At 28.7% G+C, this 24396-nt stretch overlaps 1 protein-coding gene across 1 annotated transcript; it reads right to left on the reverse strand.

Annotated features, from left to right (window-relative positions):
- Positions 1-586: 586 nt before the first annotated feature.
- On the reverse strand, positions 587-4285 carry LOC145562507 (uncharacterized). The gene is made up of 2 exons (XM_081622807.1): positions 3594-4285; positions 587-1473 (listed from the first exon to the last, which is right to left on the reverse strand). The coding sequence occupies exons 1-2, from the start codon at positions 4172-4174 to the stop codon at positions 1029-1031; spliced, it is 1026 nt and encodes a 341-aa protein (XP_081478933.1). The 5' UTR covers positions 4175-4285; the 3' UTR covers positions 587-1028.
- Between the last annotated feature and the right edge of the window lie 20111 nt (positions 4286-24396).

The following is a 24396-nucleotide window of genomic DNA, read 5'->3' on the forward strand; positions in this document are numbered from 1 at the left end:
AACTGGCAAGTAAAAAGTTGTTTCTTCTTTGAGGTCAAAATTAACGACTTACACATAAGGGTGATAAATGACATTGAGACCAATGAAATGAATATGATAATTTTGCCAAAGTAGATGTACTAAGAAGAAAGGAAACCAAACTAACTACGGTGAAAAGGGTAAAAAGCAAGAAGGAAGTCAAGGGAATTATCAAAGGTTTAAAGGCTACAATTGGGGCTACATAAAGCTTTTTCTACTACATAACCAAATCCACGTTTTTGGAAGAAAGTTGCAAATGCAAGCTGATACTGTATCTTCTCTTATTGCCTGAATGTTAATGTTTATGCGAGTTGGGTGTAACTGTTTCTCTTTTTTAGTTCCATATAGTTGGGTGAGAGTATACACTTGCAAATAGTAAATGCTCCAAAAAACTATTCCATTATTATAGTAAATGAAATAGTAAATTACTTCTGTTAGTGTATAATATGTGCTCTATGATTTTGTAATTATATTTAATCTATTCCTAATTAAGTTTTTAGATGTTTACAGAGTGACAATGAACACAAATAATGGAGGTTAAATTCAAAAAAAAATGAAATAATGGAGGTTAACAAAGAACTGAAAGCGACACCACGGAATTTGGTATACCAGACACAAAAAGATACAATAATGCCAACTGAGACATCGATGAAATGCAACCCATTCTTAGCATTACATTCAAAAGATTTTCCAGGCAAAAATAACCACAAGCAAAAAAACAATAAACACTAGTGTACCGATATACAAACTTCGCATAGAAGAGGTGATGAAGCTCAAACTTGCCTCTCCCTGCATCTCACTACACTAACTTGCTGTAAATATTCGTCGCTATTGGCAACAACCGTAAACCTGCAAACTTCCTAGTATGCACAGTTATGAAGAAACTCTCGAAAAAAAAAAAAGATTAAAGTTTCCAACAAAACACTTGACCTATTTACATTTACTGTCAGTGTTCATTAAATTATACTTGTGCAGAAAAACCAGTGTTTTTTATACTTATAAACACTCGATCATGGGCTTCTGCCGAGTACCCTCCTTAGATCAGCTTTCTGGTCTGAAGATAGCCTCGATGGGAACTTAACATCGAACTTGATTCTTAAATTTCCTCTCTTTTTAGGTTCCTTTGATATAGGCATTCCTTCACCTGTGATCACGACTTCATGACCTGGTTTTACAATGTCTGAGACTTCAATTTCAAGATTTCTTCCGTCCAAGGTTGTCAGAGTCACTGTTTTACCGGTAAGAGCCTCCAGCAGAGACACTTTCAGGTTGACCAGAAGATCGTTTCCATCCCTCTTGAAAGTCTGGTGAGGTTTCTCGTCAATAACAAATATAAGATCACCAGCCAAGAGGCCAGGTTCTTGATTGCCTTTCTCCGGAAAAGTGATTTTCGTGCCTTTCTTCCAACCAGGCCTGATATCAATTGCCAGTACCTCATCAACAGTCGTCGCCTTGCTGCAAAATGGATGATAGATGAGTCAGTTCATGTTTTATATAATAAGAGACAAATAGTCAATTTCAGATAGTTGATCTTGTCTACAAAACATCAGGACATCAAGGACCAAGAAATGACATGCCGACTAACACTATTGTTGAAAGGATCGACACTATCGCAAATAATGCCAAACAATGAAAGACAGGTCTCACGAATACATGTTTGCAACTTGCAAATGTACAATCCTCAACACAAATCATGATCCCTAGTGAATACTAACAAAACAATCAGATCCATTTAATATTAGACAACATTACACCAGAGAAAAACTAAGATTTCCTGGGCTATAATGTCAGATTTTCGATTATCTTAAACAAGGCTTATTGAACTGTAAATATTCTGTACTTGATCATTTATCTTTACAGATCTCACACCATTTCTTTTAATACAAAATCCAAAGCACAATGGCCACAATTAACTATAAAGATAAGTTGATGCAGGGGAATATAATGTAAGACCAAATCGCAATTTGAAGCACACCACAGCAGAAGATAAAGCTAAACAGCTAACATGTTAGCTACTTAAACAATTACAAGATTAAATGCTTATTCGCTCTCATCTAACCCCACTTTAATCAATAACTTACCTATTGCAACCCCATCTTAATTTTTACTTTCATGATGAAATTAATCTTAAGCAGAAGAATAGTGTCTAACTACTTGCATCACCATGAAGTTATAACTTTCGCAATCCAGACAGTTGACCTAACACAAGATTCTACTAGTAAGCAGCAACCCACTTTTGATCTACCAAGTACAGCAATTATCAATGACCAGTCAACAGGAATTTAACCATAAACGTGAGATCCACACTTGCTGGACAATATAAGGTCACCAGGTCAAAAAAAGATAATTACAGTACATCAGTTTTTGATTCCTCTCACTCTGATTGTTGATTTTCCTTTTAAAATTTAGGCTATTTTCCATATACTGATCTATCAAAATGACAAATATGCCCTGATTTTCCATGCTTTCTCTTCTCGCGCTATTGTGCTAACAAATACTTTCGTGTTTTAAATTTTTTGATTTAAACGGACTATTAATCACCTAACGGTTACTCTAGAACTCCAAATGTTAAATTTAAGTAAAATGGTGATCCCTTTAGCAATTAATACAATTTTTACCAAAGGAGACCGAAATGATAGGTGGTCACCTATAAACTTAGCATCAATAATACTCCCTCATACCCCCAAAACATATTTTTTATTTTAAAATTTGAACTTAATTTACAATTTTATTCATACAATCTTTGTTTAACACTTTTCAACCATAGTAATGACAACTTTTTTTAGCACAAATAATACTTCCATAAAAAATATATACAGATTATATTTTTCGAATTAAAAATGGTACTCTTGTATAATAAGAATATTTATTTCACATGAAATTTTTTTTAGCTTATTTAAAAACAGGGTAATAATACTCAAACATGTGATCGGAGCCAGTCCATTTCACATGGCCTCTTGTCCTAATACTGACTCAAATTAAATCGCCCACCAACTCGACCTATATTTTAAATTTTAAAAAACATTATAATTACATATTTACAATTTTAACTTACACCAATCATTAATCAACAAACTAAACTAACCCTTTCTACCTAAAACCCTTATAAAATTATCTTCCATTATATTCCATTTTAAATTAAAAATTCATTTTCAACCAACCATTATCAAAAAGGAATAATCATCCAAATTAAACTCTAAATCAAATATCAAATCTCGTCTATATCATTTTTCTTCCTTTATAACTCCACCAAACTTGACAAATTAGTAAAAATTACCAATATAAGCAAAATTTTGATCTAATTTAGTGAAAAAAATTTCTAACCAATATTTTTTTTTTCTTCACATTAACAATTTTCTATAACACGGCACTATCAATAAAACAAACCCAAGAACCAAAAGATCGAATCCTGACCACATTATTTTCACATCACGACACTAGAATTTAAAATCAACACCAAACAATATAATCTCAATTACTGTATAATCTCAAATATCCAATTACTGTATAATCTCAAATTTAAAATCAACATGAAACAATATAATCTGAATATAATAAAAGAAATAAAAACATACCCAGAAGAATCAGGAACAAGACGAGCAATCTTCATCTTCCTCTTGGAACCCTTAAACAACTCCTCCAAACTACAAACCAACTTATTCTCAACCGGCTCCGCCTTCTTCGCCGCCGTAGCACTCCGACCATACTTCCGACCCACACTCTCACTTCGTTTTTTCAAATCATCATATTTCAAAGGAGACCCGCTTTTATCACTCCCAATATCATCAAAAAACCCATCAAATATATCATCATTAACAACCCTACCATTTCCATTACCGTACTTCTTAAACGACCCACCCTTCCCACCACCACCAGCGCCGCCGCGAGATGCGGCGAAAGCGGCGGAAGGAGAAGAAACGTCGTATTTCAAACCATCTTCGCCGTAAAGATCATAGATCTGACGCTTTTGAGCGTCGCTTAATACATCATACGCTTCACAGATCTGCTTGAACTTGGCCTCCGCCAATCCCTTTGCGCCACTTGGGTGTTTATCAGGGTGCCACCTCATCGCCAGTTTCTTATACGCTCTTCTTAACTCCTCTTCGTTTGCAGTTGATGATACTTTCAGTACTTCGTAGTAATCCGCCATTCCCATTTTTTCTCTAAGCTTTTTTTGATTTTAAATTTTGATTTTATTTTAAAGGTTAGTTTCTTTTTTTTTTTTTTTTTTTTTTTGACAAAAAGTTTCTTTTTTTGGGATGAGAAGAAAATAAAGAGTGGAAAAGGGGAGGAAAGAGATTATATAAGAAGGGCTGGAAGGGAAGTCGGAAGAGATGGGTTTAATTACGTGGATTTTTGTATTTTTAAAAATTAAAAATGAAGAGTGGGGTTTTCGAGGAAGACAGTGCGGTTATTTGGGAGAGTGTGAAGGAGGTTTGGGATTGGTAAGTTTAAGACACGTGGAGAGAATTGATTGGAGGTGAGGTAAGAAGAAAGAACGTGAAGAGGAGTAATAATAAGGAGAGAGAAAGTGAAGGAGTGTTGAAGGGATTGCGCGTATAATAACAGAATCTGGTATGGCGTCGCGGGGCGGCAAATATAATTACCTTCTTTCTTTTTTATTAAATTTTCAATTTCAATTTTATGAGTAGTGATTGGTTAAAAAACCGTTAATTGGAGTAGTGGAATACGGCGTTGTACTGTTGAGTCGGCTTAAAATTTGGCTACTTTGTTGGTGTGAATTGAATCTTGTTTTTTTTTTTTTTTTTTTTTTTTTTTTGGAAACCAATTGAATCTTGTTTTACATTGTATTTCATTCCAATTTTGTTTCTCATTATTTCTTTTCTATACGGGTAGTAATAAGGTTTCACATTTTGGTCATTGGTAGAAACTAAGAAAGTATTGGTGTCCACGGTTATACTATCATATACTACCTCCGTTTTATATTATTTATAATAATTGGACATTTTTCCTCTCTACTTTATGTTAAATCGTTGCAAATAACATGAAACGCAGGTAGTACTACAAATTTTAAGGAAACTGAGATAAAAATGTTGAATGATGTTACTATAATTTGAAAATTGTTACTAAATATTTGAAAAGAGAATGTTGCGTTTACATATATTTCAAGATTCACATAATTGTAACAATATACGTAGTAATCAAAATGGGATATTACCTATGGCAAATATCAAGTTGATTAAAATATTTTGTACATAATTGTTATATTAGCTAATGAGATACTCCGTATTATGATAGTGAAATTTTATTATTCACATCTATCATCTATCTACTACGGAGCATCTATCTACTTTAGTATTCCGTACTATTGTACTTGTTGGAGTCTACTTCCACAATAGTAAATAGTCTATTTATAAGATTACTCTGTAATATATGGAAGTTTTGGAGGATCTTAATTGATACTCTATTTATCTCTATTTTATTGTTCAATTGTAAATAAATGGATTAATAAATAAGAGATAATATAGTCATATGAGATTTTGTTGGATTTGTCCAGGGCCGTAGCAAGGGCAGGGCAGCTGGGGCGGCTGCCCTGGGCCCCTTGTTTAAAAGCCCAACTTCAATACAATACAAGGCCCCAAAAGATATACTTTGTACTAAATTTTTTTTTGAGGGAACTTCGTACTCTATAATACTACATTACTACGTACATGTTCATATAAATTAAAAAAAAATTAAATTAATTAAATTAAATTAAAAAAAAATTAAAAAAAAAAAAACAAGAAGTGTGTACAGTACAACACTATAGTATTATATAATTCCAGAATATCAAATGGCATTTTTGGTCAACTTCCTTCTTCCCTAATTTTTTACCCAAATTAATTCACTTTCCTTAGTGAATTTGATTAGCCAAAAAAATGTCATTAATTAATGTATCAAATTTTTTGGTAATTTTATTTTCAATGTATCTCATTACAATTTTCAGGCAGTAAAATTTCTTCGCGTTTGCATACCCAATTTTTTAAAATTTTATATCAGTATATGTGAATTAAGGCCCAATTCATGTTTTTGCCCCAGGCCACCGAAATCTCAGAAACGGCCCTGGATTTGTCTCATAGTATATTTAATTAATATCACCATTCGTATCATTATCATCATCATTGTTGCTATTATTGTTATAATATATTATAATTTTTTATATCAGTAACTTATAAAGTAAAGCATAAAAAGTTCTCTTTCCTCTCTAAACCTATGCTAGCTAGTCTCCATTGAATTTTAGAAAGGGCTTCCACCGATTTTTACCCATAGAAAGCTCTGATATTTGAGTTCTTGTCTGTATTTTCTCTTTATTTTTAGGCTTATAATAACTCATCCTCTTATTGGAGATCTTTTTTCCTGCTACGAGTGAGAGATAGCTCAAGTGGTTAGAGTCTCCCTCTCAATTATAGGGGATCATGTGACCGATTCACACAATTGCCCTTGTGGCTTTCTAAACACGGTAGAGTTTTTCTTCTTCTCCATGAGAATCGCTTCTCCTTTAAAAGACAAAAAATTTCTTCTTCTTTTTTGTGAGAGGCAGTGGCGGATCCAGATATTTAGGTATGGGCATACGAAATTAGGCTTCTTAAAAATTTATAAAACACAAAATTTGCCATACTAGAATTATACTACGTAATTAATTATTAATTCCACACTCTTAGGCCATGTTCTTTTGAGCTTCTGGGCAGAACAGAGCAGGGGTCAGCAGAGCAGAGCAGATTTCATGATAGCAGAGCCAAGCAGGGTAGATTTCGGCATTATTATTATTATTATTATTATTATTATTATTATTATTATTATTATTATTAAGTGCATATACCGTTGATTTAGGTGAGTGAAAATATAAATAAATGTGTACCATATTTAACATATGTTAATAGTGGAAAGATAAAAGACAATAGTTTAACATCTTCAAATTATTACAACCGCATATCAAAATAGGAACATAATTAGATAAGAGTTTAATATCGTGGTGAATTAACCATCTACTTCCATATGATTGTCATTTTCATCATCTTCATTGTCGCTATGATCTTCTTTGTTATTAATTAATAATATTATTAAATATTAATTCTTAATACTTTGAATTATTAATTATTATTATTGATAATTATTATTATTAATTATTATTATGAATAATAAATATTAATTATTATTAATATTAATAATTATTATAATTATTTTTAATATTAATAATTATTATAATTATTTTTAATATTAATAATTATTATAATTATTTAAAATAATAAATTATTATCATCAATACAATATTAATTATTATTAATGTTATTATTAATTATTATTTAAAAAATAGAGCAAAACAGATTTCTTTTGAGTAGAACAAAGCGGATTTGATTTGAGCAGAGCAGAGCGGCTCTAAAGAACGGGGCCTTATTTGTCATTGCATGTATTTCACCCCTAAATTTGTCTATAATTGAACAAAACAAGTTGTTCTTTTTTTTGAAGGGAATTGAACAAAACAAATAAACTAATTACTAGATTAATTTTACTATTTAAATAAATTGTTATATCAGTTTAGTTCAATTCAGCTCACAAAAACAACGGTTAAAATGCTAAATACTTCCTCTGTTTCTTTTATCACGCTAATTGCCAATGCAAAATTTTAACAATCACTAATTTTAATTTTTCTCTGTTTTTCTTTCACTTGACCTTATTATTTTATCACGTTTGCTAATGCAAAACTTTAACAATCAATGACTTTAATTCTCCATAAATAAAAATTCTAAAAGTTATATGTTATAATAGTACTTATTGAAACGAATTCAATAAGATCTCACATGAATATGTTTTTCCTAATATATTATCCACAAAAGACGGTCAAAGTAGAGATGATGAATAGTGTAAAAGTCAAAACGGGTGAAGTAAAAAAGAATAGAGGAAGTATATTATAATAGTACTTATTGAAACGAAATTAACAAGATCCCACATGAATATATTTTTCATTACATATTATTCACAAAAGACGATTAAAGGAAGAGTGGTGAATAGTGTAAAAGTCAAAGTGAGTCAAGTAAAAAAGAACGGAAGAAGTTTGAAATAAGAAATAAGAAGAAATAAGTAAACACATACTTCCTGCGTATTTAAATATTTGCTCCATTTCTCTATGATGCCTATGCATGGAGTTTTAGGAGAAATAGGAGAAAGTAATAAAATACTGAGGTAGTGGGGTAGGTGGAAGAATAAAATATTGTAAAAAGCAAAAGTATTGGAGAAAATTGGAGGAGAGAGAATATGAAATTAATAAAATATGATTTAAGTTGGGTCTACTAAGTGAGAGAAATGAATTAAATATTGTATAAACTTTCTAAATAAGGAAATTGAACAAGTATTTAAAAACGGCCGAAAACAGAAGTGGAGCAAGTATTTAAAAACGGAAGGAGTATAAGACAATGACCTGCTGTGGTTTGAATTTGAATATAGCCTTGTACAACTATTCGTATATCCATTTGTACATAGAAAATAAGATTTATTTTAATCTCATCCTTGAATCTGAAGTGAAGATCTTTGTGATAATTATAACATTCATTATTAATATATATATATATAATTTATTTAGGACTTGTGTTTATTTTTATTTGTCTATCTGTGTTTAATATATATATATATATATATATATATATATATATATATATATATATATATATATATATATATATATATATATATATATATATATATATATATATATTAATGTTATAATTATTAATATAATATTGCTGTTAAAGTTATTTTAACTAATTCTTCAAAAAAAAAAAAAAAAAAAAAATTATGTTAAATAATTTGCTCAATTACCTTGTCTAATGTCATTCTTCAAATTGTGGAGTGCATCTCAACGCATAGTTGCAATGCATTTATAAAGCATATAGGAGGGCAAAAATGTAAATTTGGCAAGTTTCTGGAAAAAAAGCTGACTCTATGGTGGTACATTATAATATACCATTATGCATATATAATGTACCATTAAATTATAAGTTGTCTTAATAGTACTTTTTGTGTAGTATTATGCATGTAGTGGTACTTTTTACCATCTTATAGGTAGAATATTTTCCCCTGAAATATTTTCCATCTGTCACCTATTATGCATGTAGTGGTACATTTTGCCATCCTATATATTTACTAATAAATAGCAGCTATGATTTTTCATAAAAAAAATGGAGGTAGTCATTATACTACTACACTTTATCAATTTGGATTGAAATCTAAATATTATAAGTTAAGAAAGACTTTTTTTTTTGGTGGTGAAATGGAAGGAAAAAAAAACTACAATAATTAATCTTTTTAATTACAATTCTTACCAAGGTTATAATTAAAGATGGTAACAGTCTCTTTCAAAAAAGAAAAAAAAATAATAACATTCACGTTGGCAAAAGTCTACACGCTTCAAACTCTTACAAAGTGTTTCCTGTGCTATTCACAACTCATAATTAATGAGAAAGTCTCATATACTAAGTTACTAACATGATTCACATTCGCTACGAAGTACCATTTTAAGTCACAATTATCATTGTAAAACTTTCATAAAAATCAAACATAAAGAGCGACAATATTTGTAAACGTCTCTTCTTTGTTTAATTAGAACGGGGGTGCACCAAAGAAAGAAAACTCTTTATATGATTGTAAGAGAATTCAAGCAATAATAAATAACACATCATTAGTAATATCATTTTCAAACTTTTATTGAAATATCTAAACCACCCATCCCCCTTCACAAAATAAAATTAAGAAATTTGATTCGTCAACCTTATAAACTCTAAGAGGATATATATGAACCTCCTCTTAAAAAAAAAAAATAAAAAAAAAAAAAAAAATCAACGTCCCTAGCAATATCTTAAATGAGAAAATTAGTTAATCAAGATCCTACCCCCCTTTTGATGCTGATATATGCTAAAAATGCAGTCCCACAATTTTAATATTGTATTTATAATGTATAAAAATTGTAATATTTATAATATACTTTAAAATGACACCAATAATTACATGCCAATTGGAAGCTTAATAAGAAAGGTAGCAAAATTGTTACTTAACTAGTTGACTTTACGTTTAGGACTAAAACTAGTAAGAAGCAGCTTAACCACTTCCATAATTCATGCACTCTTATTCTAATTTTAATTAAGTTTGGTAGGCCGACATTTAAGCTAGAAAATTAGCTAATTGGTGGGCGATGGCCGGGAATACGATGATTTTTCAAACTATATATTATACATTTCATGAAATTAAAACTATATAGTAGTATATTTTACACATAAAGATAACTGTAGGGTGGGATTTGAAGGAATCGTTTAGGATTAAGTTTGGATATTCATAATCGAAAGTACTAAAAAGCAAAAGTTTACAGCCTAGCTAATGAAGAAAAAGGCGGTACTTTTAATTCATTATTTATTTATAATTTTATTAATAATTTAATTATTTATGTTCTTGTTTTTGATCTCATCATCAACTTTGCCTTGCTGTTAATGTTTGTACCATGTTTGACTAAAACTACGAAGTTTCTTCCTGCCTAGCTTTCTTTTTTTCTAGTTTAATAACCATCCCTCGTATGCCATATATAATTGGTTATAGAAGAGCCCGTTGAATTCAAAATTAGTTGTCACATTATCGTTTTCTTGACCTCACATCCACATTCATTAATCACTATAGGGGCACCGTCCGGGTTCCCCCCTATGCTATGCTCCCTCGGCGCGGGGTCTAGTTCAGTTCAACTCATAGCCCCCAATCCCACTGGTGTTTAATTTAAATATAATTATACATATACCCTACCTATTTAAAAGGCTCAACTTTTTCACAAACATTCTAAAGTTGTATATATGTATGTGTACTTATGAGTTTAGAATCTTATAAATATTACTAATTGTAAATTTGATATTTGTTTTGTTGCAAGATTTTATGCTATTCTAAAAAGTTTTTTTTTTTTTTTTTTTTTTTTTTCTTTCACAATTTCAGTTCGTTGTAATGTGCTTCAAACTTTTCTTTGATTCATCAAACTAAGGTTTCATTGATTTTTTTTTTGAGAACAAATTGATTTTTTATATTATATACTTTATCCTTAATTAAAAAGTATGATCAATAATCTAACATATAGATATACTAAATAATGTTTTGTACGTTATTATTTCCACTGTAGGTAGATCAACTAATAATTAGCAACTAGTAATCATGCAATATACAATGAAATCGATTTCAAATGAATATTTTACAAATTAAAGATTTGAAGATAATGCAAACGAAATTATAAAAAACACAAGCTTCTTAATTGTGAAAAGACAATTTGCAACTAGCATTATGATTGCATGAATTAAAAATTGCAAAAAGGCATGGACAATCCTATAATATGACCTCTAGCTAGATACATATCAGTTTGCACATACCCTAACAACTTATTCCTCGGATTTTAGTTACTATATTTTAACTTTTAATAAATTGAAAATTGTACATTAAAGACACTACAATTTGCTTATATGGCGAAATTTAATTGGCCCATAGCCCATATTTAGTATTTTGCTTTTTAATTGCAAATTTTATTGTTCATAAAATAATGATTTTTTTTTTATGTTTTTTATTTATTTATTTTTTTTAACACAATAATTCCTTAATAACGATGACTTTGTACCTCTTTTTATGTTGCTTAATTGTAGGATATGCTTTCGATCATAAAGTAGTGAAATTGATGAATTAAGTAAAAATTACCCATCTTGGTTTTAATTGGACTTATTATGACCAATCACACTCCTCCACCATGGCAAACCACGATTAGATTTTTCATGTCTAGTGACCTAAAACATATGAAGATCTATCATTTCTTATACTTTGCACCAAAAAAAAAAAAAAAAAAAAAAATCCTATAATTTCTTATACTTATATATCAATGTTTACGTGTCTTTAATTAGAAGTATCATTTTTAAATAAATAGAGGATTCATTGTATCAAGGAAGAAATGTTTACTAAGAGTAACTCCAATGGTTGTAGCTAGGGATTTACTTGCAATATTAAATAATTCCTAGCTATTAGCTTGACCATTGGAGCTAGAAAATGCAATTAGCTCGGCTAAGCAAATTAGCTTTGTCAAGCTAATTTGCTCGGAGAAAAACTTACCAAAGAAAATAATAAATAGAATCAATAAAATGAAATATAAAAAGTTAATTAAGGAGGTGAAATTCATTTAAATTGTAAGCTAATAGCTAATCATTGGAGTTCAAAGTAGCTATAATGACAATTAGCTTAAAAGCTTATGTGGCATGCCAAGCTAATTGTCAAATTAGCTTGTCGTTGAAGTTGCTCTAATAGGTTTTCTATTAAGTTATACTTCTTTTCATCCGTCCCTTACAGGTTGTCCTATACTTCATGTTACTTTATTAAGGCTCGGATGAAATTGTGTTTATAAATTGACAAGTTTAAGCAAATGAGAAGAAAAAAAAAATGAGACAAACTCAAAAGGACATTCTAAAATACTACTCTGTATACAAAATAATATTTAATCAGACAAGTAAATACAGAATAATCCTAGTTCAAAGGACGGCCTTTACTTAAAATGACGAGGCTTCATACATCATACTCCAACTAGAAAATCAAGATAAGCACCAAGACATCCATTGTATGGAATAAAAGTGGAACACTTGCAAAAATTGTAGCTTTATTGGCAAACCACTCAAATTCCAGAATCAAGCCGTAAGAAAAGTTGAAAACGATATTTAGAGCAACCACACTCATTTTTTTCATAGATTGACTTCACCACTTACTTTTTCTATTTCCATATACAGTACAATATACTTACTACATAATTCCCCAATTTGTGGAATTTTAGGCTTGGACAACTATGACAGGAAATCCAGTTTTCCATGGACCATAACACCCATTTACGGACTACTATAACTATATAATTATATATGTGCATGTACGGCATGATGTCTTTTTTGTTGGTTTTTCTTTCTTCACCTGTTTCTCACTTTCTTGTCCCCCTAATATTTAACTAGATATTATTTTATATGGTAATAAATTGGAAATTCATGATAAAATTAATCGGGAATCAGTGTAATTAATGTTAATTTATCTTTAATATTTCCCTTTTTAGCTTCTTATACATATCTCTTAGGGTTATGTTTATTATTTTACTATTTTATATTTGTCTTTCGGGTTTGTTAAGTTTATTTCAATTTCACTCATATTATAAGAATATAAATTTGATTGAAGGTTAGTAAATTCAAATAAAGGTTTATATAAATTACTCAATTTATAAAATAAGTGAAAATCAAATGAATAAATCACACTTTCTTTAGTTATAATTAATAAAATTATTGATGTAAATGATATAATAATATCAAGTATAAGAATTTTTATGCTCTATATTACTTAAAACGTACTCCCTCAATCTCTTTTAATTGCATCATGGACCCACTTTTTATTAGAACTTTTTGTATAAAGTAGTTCAAACAAGAAGGGGCAGAGGGAGTATATGAGTTACAGATAAGGAGTACTCCGTACATTAGAAGAGAATACATGGCAATCAAAGGAAATGTCAAGTGTTGATTATTGGATGATTTTTTCTTCTTCTTTTTTTGTAACTTTATATATGTGGCGTGTAACTATATGAACCCAAAGTGTCGAATTTGTACAATAAAAATAGTTAAATTCAAATAATTGCTGGTACTAAAATTAGATAACCTTTGCTTGAGATGTAAGGGAGCTAGGAATGGTATATACTAGGGTTGCGGAGAAAGGAGGAAATCAAAAAAATCTTAACAACAATAATGTATGTCGATATATAAGGCCCACCTAGTATCATTGATAATTTTTTAAATATGAATATATGAATTATATGATAAAATAAATTGAATTATGAACTATAATGATTTTCCAACTTATGAAGCATGCATGCATGAGTTAGCTAGCTTATAGGTCTATTTGAGATTAATCATTACATTTACTAGCTATCATGTGTTAATGCGCTTCCCTCTTCTTAAGGGTTAATTATCATGCTTTGTTGTTGATGAAAGTGAGGTAGTAATTGTAACTTTGTCGAGGGAAATGATCCATTTCTTCCATTTTATTTGTTACATTTGCTATGCAACATTATTAGTATTTGATTTTTCTTATGAACGTGTCGACCAATAAAGTCCTTAACTTATTCGATCAATTGATTAATTAAGCTCATGTTCATTTGGACTTATTCCTCAAAATTTCAATTTACTCCGGAATATCCAAAACTCTAATTCAATTTAGTTTAATTAGTTTTTATTTATTGCGTTTTAATTAATTTCCTCTTCTTGTAATTCAATTCTATTATATTTAATAGCAAAAGTAGGGCTTAAGTAGTATCGTGGATACTATTTAGTTGAGTTGGTAAAATTCATTGGGATGCTAGTTATTCATGCCAAGCTTAGGGAAGGAATTGCATCAACATCATTTATCTGTTGTGTCGCACTTCACACCCAAAAAAGTAATTAATAGTATCAACTATTTGTACTAATTATTTTTATTACTTTAACGTAGTATACAAATATCGAACGATCGAAGGTAAATAATATCATATGTTTACCACTAGATATTAATTTATGGAGAGCATATTACGTGCATCTTGCCACACGAAACACCTCGTACGTCAAAGCGTAAATACAGGAAATCAAAAAAGGCGCGGGTTTAAAGCCCGGTACAATCGGGCTTCGTCAGCCCGATTTAAAAACGGGCGGATTTGAAGGCTCATTGTACAAACTGATATCCTCAAATGATTTGATGGTATCATCTAAACAATAATTATTACTTGATATCTTTTAAAGACAAGATTTTATCATTCAACATATTACCATTAATCTTCAAACCCTATATTAACTGTATGATATCCTCAAATACTAAATACTTAATATTTCTTGATATCCTTGAAATAAATATGATTCAATTTGTTCCAATCTATACTGATATTAATTTGATATCCTCCTAAATTAAGTTGATATCCTGTAAAGACTAAATACTAGTTGATACCCTCCTAACTTAAGTTGATATCCTCTAAATACTAGATTTTATCATGCAACTGTTAATAATATAATCTAAACACTGGACGATATCCTACAACGACTAGTTGATATCATCTAAAGACTAAATACTAGCTGATATCCTCCTAACGAAAGATCATTTCCTTAAATGGCTAGATTTTATCAACCAACCTGTTACAAATATAATACAAAAATAGGATGATATCCTCCAACGACTGGATGATATCCTATGAAGTTAAAATATTAGCTAATATCCTCCTTCGACTAAATGATATCCTCTGAACATAAAATACTAGCTGATGTCCTCCTAAATAAATATGATATCCTCTAAAGACTAAATATAAGCTGATATCCTTCTAATTGAAAGTCATTTCCTTAAATGACTTGACTTAAACTACTAATATAATGCAAATACAGGAAGATATCCTGCAACGACTAGACTTAAGCTCCTATGACTGCACGATATCCTACAAATACTATATAACATTTTCTAAATACTAAATGAGTAATAAATCAAATAAAATATATCCTTAAAAGACTAATAAATATCATAAAAAGAATTTACATTAAATTTCATGTTAATCCACATATTCTTAAACAAATTTCCGATTTTTATGCCTTCACTTCACAATCACACAGTTTTAAGAATTTTCAAGTCAAAACATTTATGTAAAAGGCTTTATGCTTATGTTTGACTTAGGTTTTATGACTATTGTATATATAATCAACAATTCTGTGAGTTGCTCTGCTTGCTTGTTCATCAAATAAAAAAAATAAAAAAAAAAAACAGAACATTACTGTGAGTGACTTGTTAAGGAGATATATCATAAGAATGACGAATAACCGTAGCAATACCAATAAAAGGCGTGGAAGAAAGCCTTTGATACAAGGATCTTCATCAAATATGATAGAGGCAAAAGCTTGGGCGGATAATATATCAGCTAGCTGTGAAGGGGATTGTTTTAATTTCATTTTTTCTGAGTCTTATCATTTAGAAGGAATTATAGTAAGGCTTGTTTGTATATTAAATTATAGTTTATTTATTTTTATGTGAATTATATTGTAAAATTTTGTTTTATTGATGCAGAATGTTCCCTTAGATTTCGCTAAAACATTTCAGCAGGCTTGGGAAATCAACTGATGTTAAGTTGCGACTTTATGATACTGAATTCGAAGCACAATTGAAGATAAAAACTTCTGAGAATAAGATCATTCAATGTTTTATTAAGAATGGTGTTGATACATTGATTGATGATTATGAAGTTCAACTTGATGAAGGGGTTGTACTTGAACTTCTGCAAGGGAATTCTATTGTTTTTTGTGTTTATTTACAATTAAATTGTGATGATTAAGAGGGTTGGAATTTTGATTTTTTGAAATTTTAGTTATGTTTTATTTTATTTTTATTTTTATTTTTTTTTGTGCATAATGTTATTAAATTAATAAATTTGAAATATTAGTTATCTAAACATTTATTCAATTTTTAATGAGTTTATAGTTAGATATTCTTTGTTTTGATGAAAATGATATCCTCATAAAACTACTTTAATCACTAATCAAGATAATATCCTGATAAAATTACATCTAATGAAACTCAATGATATCCTCCAAACATTGAATGATATTCTCTAAAGATAGGATGCTATCTTCTAAAAACTGGATAATATTTTCTAAATAGTGAATGATCATCTAAAGTTTGAATGATATCTTATTCAAACCACCTTATTCAAAGCACTGAAATTTTTTATTTTTTGGAAACTATAAACACTGCAAATTTTGTATTTTATTCAACCACTTTATTAAAAGGAACTGAAATTTTAACAATGTCTAGTCTTTGCAACCATTTTGCAGTGTTTAGTCTTTGTTTTGCACCATAATTTTTAGCTTTTTTAGGAAATAATAATTCATTCTATTTTTGAAAACTAGAAAAGCAACCAATGTCTGCATCATATCCTCCAAAGATTGAATAATGTCCTCCAATGACTACATAATATCCTTCAATAACTACACGATAACAACTAAATGATATCATCTAATTACCTTCGTGATATCCTTAAAAGACTATATTTATCTTCCAACCTATCCTACAAATACTAGTTAATATACTAAAAAGACTATATTTTATCTTCCAACCTATCCTACAAAGACTGGACGATATCCTCCAATGCCTTGATGATATCCTCCAAATAATTAACAATGTCCTCCAATGACTGCATATTATCCACTTATGACGAAATGATAACATCTAAATAAAAACAAATACTAGTTCATATCCTTGAATGATTGTATTTTATCTTTCAACCTATCCTACAAAGACGGACGATATCCTGCAATATCTAAATGATATCCTTCAAAATTGGATAATGTAATTCTAATACAATACAATTTGTTCTAAATAGTATATGATATCAAGTAAAACGTGAATTATATCATGCAGTCATCATATCCTACAATGATTGCATGATATCTTCAAAGACACTACTTTCATTATCCTACAATAACTGCAAGATATCCTCAAATGACTATAAGATATCCTCCAAAAACTCAAATGATATCATCTAAATAACAAACACTACTTTATATCCTTAAAAGACAATATTATATCTTTCAACCTACTCTACAAACACTGGATGATATCCTCCAAAGATTAGATAATGTCCTCCTTATACTATAAAATATTTTCTAAATAGTGAATGATATCATCAACAGTTTGAATGATATCTTATTCAAACCACTTTATACAAAGCATCTGAAACTTTGACAGTGTTTATTTTTTGAAAACTATAAACACTACAAATTTTTATCCACATTTTATTCAAACCACTTTATGAAAAGGAACTGACATGTTAAAAATGTCTAGTCTTTTCAACCATTTTGCAGTGTTTAGTCTTTCTTTTGCAACATAATTTTTAGCTTTTTTAGGAAATAATAAATTTATTCTATTTCCTATATGTATTTAGTTAAATAAAACATTATATTTTCAGACGTAAAGGCTAAAAATCATGTTAATTTGCATGAAAAAGTCAAGATTCATTTTCTTAATATATAACTATTTAAAACATTTAACTATAAAAAAACATTTGCCTATATATAGCCTAATTCTATGTAAACCTTTGTCTATCAAAATTTAACTTTCTTTCTTATTCATCTTCTTCTTCTTCTTTTCAAAAAAAAAAAAAACATTTTCCTCTTAGAAATGGAGAATAAAAAGTTCTATGAAAACATGGAACACTACACTGTCAAATACAGACCATCTTGCAGAATTTCACTTGTAAGATCATATTCCATTTTATGTTTTATAATTCTGTTTATGTCTTAATTAAAAATATAATTTTTTATTAATGTATGTTTTCAGCCTTTTCCTCTTAAATGGAAGTTATTATTACTTTCATTTAAAGATACAGCAAGAGTGTATCGAGGAAACAACGGACGTGTTTGGAACGTTAAGGTGCTGTCTGTGGAAGAAGATACAGGGAATTCCGGAGGATTTTTCATTGATGAACAGTGGCAAGCTTTGTGGATAGAAATAATGTAGCTGTTGGTGAACATCTTCATGTGTATTATAAAAATAAAACTTTCTATGTTAGAGTTTTTGATGATAACGGGAATGAAAGGCTTCCTACTGAAGCCGAAAATGGTGTTTAGGATGTAGTACTATTATTTTGTTTCAGTTTTAAAAGTTTTATAAATTATGTATTATGTTTTAATATTTTAATAAAATAAATAAAATGTCATGTGTTTTGTTTGTTATAATCAACTATATTTGATAATTTATATCCTCAATTGTACATATTATATAAGCAAATAAATATTTCATTACCTCATTTGAGAAAAAATAATCTTAAATGATATAATTTATAAGCTAAATATATAATATCAACACAAATGATATCTTCAAATACTTATATAATATCCGCAACATAAAATATCATATCTTCAATTGAAAAAAAATTCTCCTAAGTTAGTATGATATAAATAAAGGCTTATAATATAATATACTCCAAAACACATATGATATACTCAAATAAGTTTATTATATTCTAAAAAAGGTATATTACAACCTAAACCATTTACATCATGTCATGAATTGAAATATATAAATCCTCAAATAGGTATGGCAGTGTTTTGAATTTTAAAGCATTAATATATCCTAGAATATAAATATTATATCCTCAGAAGTATATGTTATATCCTCATATAATTAATATCAATTTAAACAACACGTGAAAACATTTTGATTTCTCACAAATTTCTTTCTTTTTTTTTTTGACAATATTTCTCACACATTTCACATGTTAATTATAACAAAAAAAATAAAGGTCTATAAAACAATATGATACCTCACACATTGCATGTTTCCTCTTTACATATTCTTTCTACTAAAGATGGAAAACAATTCTCAGTCTTCTACTTCTTCAAATGATCCAGAAGAAAATGCTATAGATAACTGGGAAAGAAAGTTAAATGATCTATTCAAAAGAAGAGATAAAGTGCATGACGAACTGATGAAGCACTATGAGAAAGTGGAAAAGAATAGAATTGAAGAACTGAAGAAGAGAAAGAGAGAACTGGAAAACTTGCAGGTCGCACAAAACAAGAGGAAGAAAGAAGAAGAAGAAGAAAAACAAAAGAAGAAAGAGAAAGAGAAAGAATAAATCCAGAAGAAAATATAAAAAGAAATTTGAAGATGATGAAGAAGAAGAAGAAATCCAGCAAAATCTGAAGAAGAAAGAAGAAGAAGAAGAAGAACGAGATCAAAAGAAATAAAAAGATAAAGATGAAAAAGATTAAGATTCTCGGGGTTTTTATTTATTTTATTTATTTATTTTTTGTTTTAATTTCTAGATTTAAAGTTTTAATTTCGTAATCTATGAAAATACCTTGGAATATATGAAAATTTTCGGATATATGAAATGGAGCATTTATTTTGGTTGAGAAATAAGTATGTTATATAATACCCATGAGCTTCGTACAAGGCCTTCAATGGTGATTCCTCCATTGTTGACCTTTTGATTAGTTTTATAAAATTAAATAAATTATGTTGTCTAAATTATATCATCTATAATAAGTTGGATGATATCATATATAAGATGGATGATATCCTGTAAAAGTTGATTAATATCATCTATAAGATGGATGATATCCTCTTAAAGATGATATCCTCTTAAAGATGACATCCTCTAATAGTTGATTAATATCATCTATAAGATGGATGATATCCTCTAAAAGTTAGAAGATATAATCCATTGCATAAATGGTATCTTATATTAATTCATTATATCCTCTATTAGTTCAATGATATCTTCTATTATAAAGATTTCATGATATTATCTATAGGCTTAATGATATCCTTTATTTGTTCTATGATATTATTTCTTTACCAAGATCATTTCCTCCATTACCTAAATGATATCATTTATAGGCTGGATGATATCATTTATAGGCTGGATGATGTCCTTTATTGGTTAATATCTCAACAGGAGCTATCCCATACAACTAGGGAACAGGTTAGCTGGGGTTAAGGATATTGTATCATAATATGAACAAAACATATCCTAATATCCTTAAATCGTATCCTATTATGAACAAACCATATCATTAAATTTCTAAATATATTGTATCCTCAAAACGTAGATAATATATCCTCAAAACAGGAAAACATATCCTCAGAGTATATAAATTATTATAATAATTTCAAAGATATCCTCCAAAAATTGGATGATATCTTCCAAAAACTATATGATATCCTCTTACAAGTGGGTGATAACCTTCAAAAACTTAAACTCTAAATATCCTTAAAAGACTATATTTTATCTTGCAACCTATCCTACAAAGACTGAACTATATACTCCAATGTCTTTATAATATCCTCTTATGACTAAATGATATAATCTAAATAACAACAAATACTAGTTCATTTCCTTAAATGATAGAACACAGGACATCATCAACAGAATAAAAGACATCATCAAGAGAATAGAGGACATCATTTATGCAATAAAGGACATCATCAAGAGAATACAATTAATCATATTCTGATAAAACTAATGATATCCTAAAATGAATATACAAAATTATTTAATAAGTATATGATATCCTCAAAATATTATATCACATTCTCAATGAAAAATATAAATACTCAAAACTCACATAAAAACATTAAACATACATATAATAAATTAAATCGAATTAAATGCACTTACCAGAATCGAGGTTAATTACAAACGAAAACATGGATTTGAACGTCATGTCTTTCCCTCTTCCAAATCATTGCACCATTTCACGTTGTAAACCTTATATATTAAAGCACAGTGAAGAACAAACAATATTCAGAAAAGAAAATTACTTCATTTGGAATTTAAATTCGTTTTATAAGATTATAACTACTGCTACTACAAAAGGGATATTTTTTAATTCTTTTATGATCATACACTTGTTAGTTTATTTTAATTCGTTTTGTAATTTTTTTTTCGATGTTTATATATATTTTTATATTATGAACTAAATTTGTATTTTTGGTGGTGATTTTGTTTGATTAGATGGCTAATCAAAATGCACACCCAGTTGATCCTTTAGAAGATGCACATCCAGCACTATCAATAGAAGAGATATTGTGCATGCACATATTCCCTAGGTGCACCTACCAAACGTAGGGAATGATTAATTGTACATGTAAATATTGGAATGAATTATGGTTCTATAAATTTTGGATTCCAGAAGTAGTAAAAAAAATTATCATAATTCAAATAGATGGTGGGTTGCCTATGACATTATGAGGCACAATGGTTATGGTTTTCACAATGGCATGGTGCAAGACTGGGCTGAATTCCTTGACGGACTACGGTTAATTTTTCCGGAAGAGGAAGCCATGAACAACAAGAAGAGAAAAAGGGAAGAGGCAAGCCAACCAGGGAGAGAGCAAAAAAGGATGAAACTAGAGTACGATGAAATCAGTTGCATATTTTGGATGTTTTGTACCTTATTATAGTTAAAAAAAAAGATATCATTACAGTGATATGTGTTTTATTTGAAATTTTAGTTGTTTTTTTTTTCTTTTTTTTTTTGGGTTGATGTTACTTCGTATTAAATTAATAAATTTCAAATATTGGTTATCTAAACATTTGTTCAATTTTTCATGAATTTGTAGCTAGATATTCGTTGTTTTGATAAAAATGATATACTGATATAAGTATTAATTTACACTAATCAAGATGATATGTTAATAAAATTAAACCTATTGAAACTCAATTATATCCTTCAAATATTGTATGATATCTTCCAAAAATTGGATAATATCCTCTAAAGATTAGGTGATATCTTTTTAAAAACTGGACAATATTAATATCCTTAAAAGATTATATTTTATCTTGTAACCTATCCTACAAAGACTGGACGATATCCTCCAATGTCTTCATAATATCCTCTTATGGCTAAATAACAACAAATACTAGTTCATATCCTTAAATGACTACATTTTATCTTTCAATCTATCCTGATGATATCCTTCAATATCGATCTAAATGATATCCTTTAAAGTTTTGATAATGTAATTCTAATACAATACAATTTGTTCTATATAGTATATGATATCAGTTAAAGCATGAATTATATCATGCAGTCATCATTCCTACAATTACTGCATTATATTTTCAAATATACTACTTTCATGTATCCTCCAATAACTGTATGAAATCCTCCAATGACTGCAAGATATCCTTCAACAACTCAATGATATCATCTTAATAACAAACACCATATTATATCCTTAAAAGACTATATTATATGTTTCAACCTATTGTACAAACCTTGGATGATATCCTGCAATTTCTGCATAATATCCTCCAAAGATTATATAATGTCCTCCTTATACTATAACAAAGGATATAATTTATTCATAAGAGAATATAAATTATTCATAAGAGGACATGTTTTCTCGTAATAGAGGATATAATTTGTATCCTAATTGGCATAAGATTTTCATTATAAAGGATATCTTTTATACTTTACAGAATATAATTTTCACAATATAGGATAACACTTAAAAATTAGAGGATATATGTAATATAACAATAAAGAATATAATTTTTACATTTAACAGCATAAGTTTTATTACAAATACAATAGATAACAATGTGTCGTTTGGTTTAGGATATGTTTTTCATCTTTTATTCAAAATTTACAGATTATTAAAAATATCTTAAATAAAATATAATTATATTTAAAAATATCTTCAATAAAATATTAATATTATTCAAAGAATCTTATCCTAAACCAAACGACACATTGTTTAAAAAGAATAAAATAAATAAATAAATAAATAAACCTAAACCTAAAATTTGACGCCCCCCTTATATATAGTACACTTTTCTTTCATCTATCCAAATCTATCATTTCCTTCAATTTTCTTTCATTTTTCATCTATTCAAAATTTCCTAAATCTATTTTTTCCCAAAAAAAGTACACACATGGAAAACAAAAAATCATTAGGAAATAAAAAGAAGTATGATTCAATTGATAATGAAGAAATTGAAATAAAATCTTTGGAAATTCAGTTAGGTTTTCTCAAGGGTAAATTACAAGGAACAATTGATCGACGCAATGCTGAGGAAAAGCTTTGTATTGATTTAACAAAAGAAGTGAACAAGATTGAAAATCTTGTAAAAGAGAAAAAGAAGAAAACGTGGAAAGATGATATTGAAGCTGCTGCAGAGGCTTCTGAAGAAATTTGGGAGGAGATGCAGAAGAAATTTGGATAAGATTCTTTTCATTTGATTGTATCTCTTCTTTTCATTTGATTTTGAGAGCTCACTAGAGAAGGGTGACTGCATTTCTTTAATTTTTTTCAACCTAAAACACAACATCTTTTAACTTTGAGCCTGCAGGACAAACCCTACGAACAACACTCTATTGCTTCCCAAACTTTCTAAAACATCCCAAATTTTAAAGTTTTGCATGGGAACATGAAAATTGGGATGTTTTAGAAAAGTTGAGAAGTGATAGAGTGTTGGTCGTAGGGATTGTTTACAGGCTCAAAGTTAAAAGAAGGTTTGTTTTGGGTAGAAAAATTGTGGAAAATGCAATTACACTATTGTAGTCAGTTCTTGAAATCTGATGAGAATAAGAATATGATTAAAATTAATGTTTTCTTTTTTATGTATTTTTCGTATTCTAAAAGATATGATTTAATGTATTTTCATATTCTGAAAGTTGTAATAAATATTTACTAGCTAATAAAATTTTTATATGTATTAATGTTTGATTTCTGGCTCAATATAAAACAAATCCATAAATGCATATATCATATCCTCAATCGTTTTAAACAAATGCAAAATATGCATATCTGATAGAAGATATTTACATTTTGTTATAGAAAATG

Source organism: Chenopodium album, chromosome 10, assembly GCF_948465745.1.
Source record: "Chenopodium album chromosome 10, dcCheAlbu1.1, whole genome shotgun sequence".
Lineage (NCBI taxonomy): Eukaryota > Viridiplantae > Streptophyta > Magnoliopsida > Caryophyllales > Amaranthaceae > Chenopodium > Chenopodium album.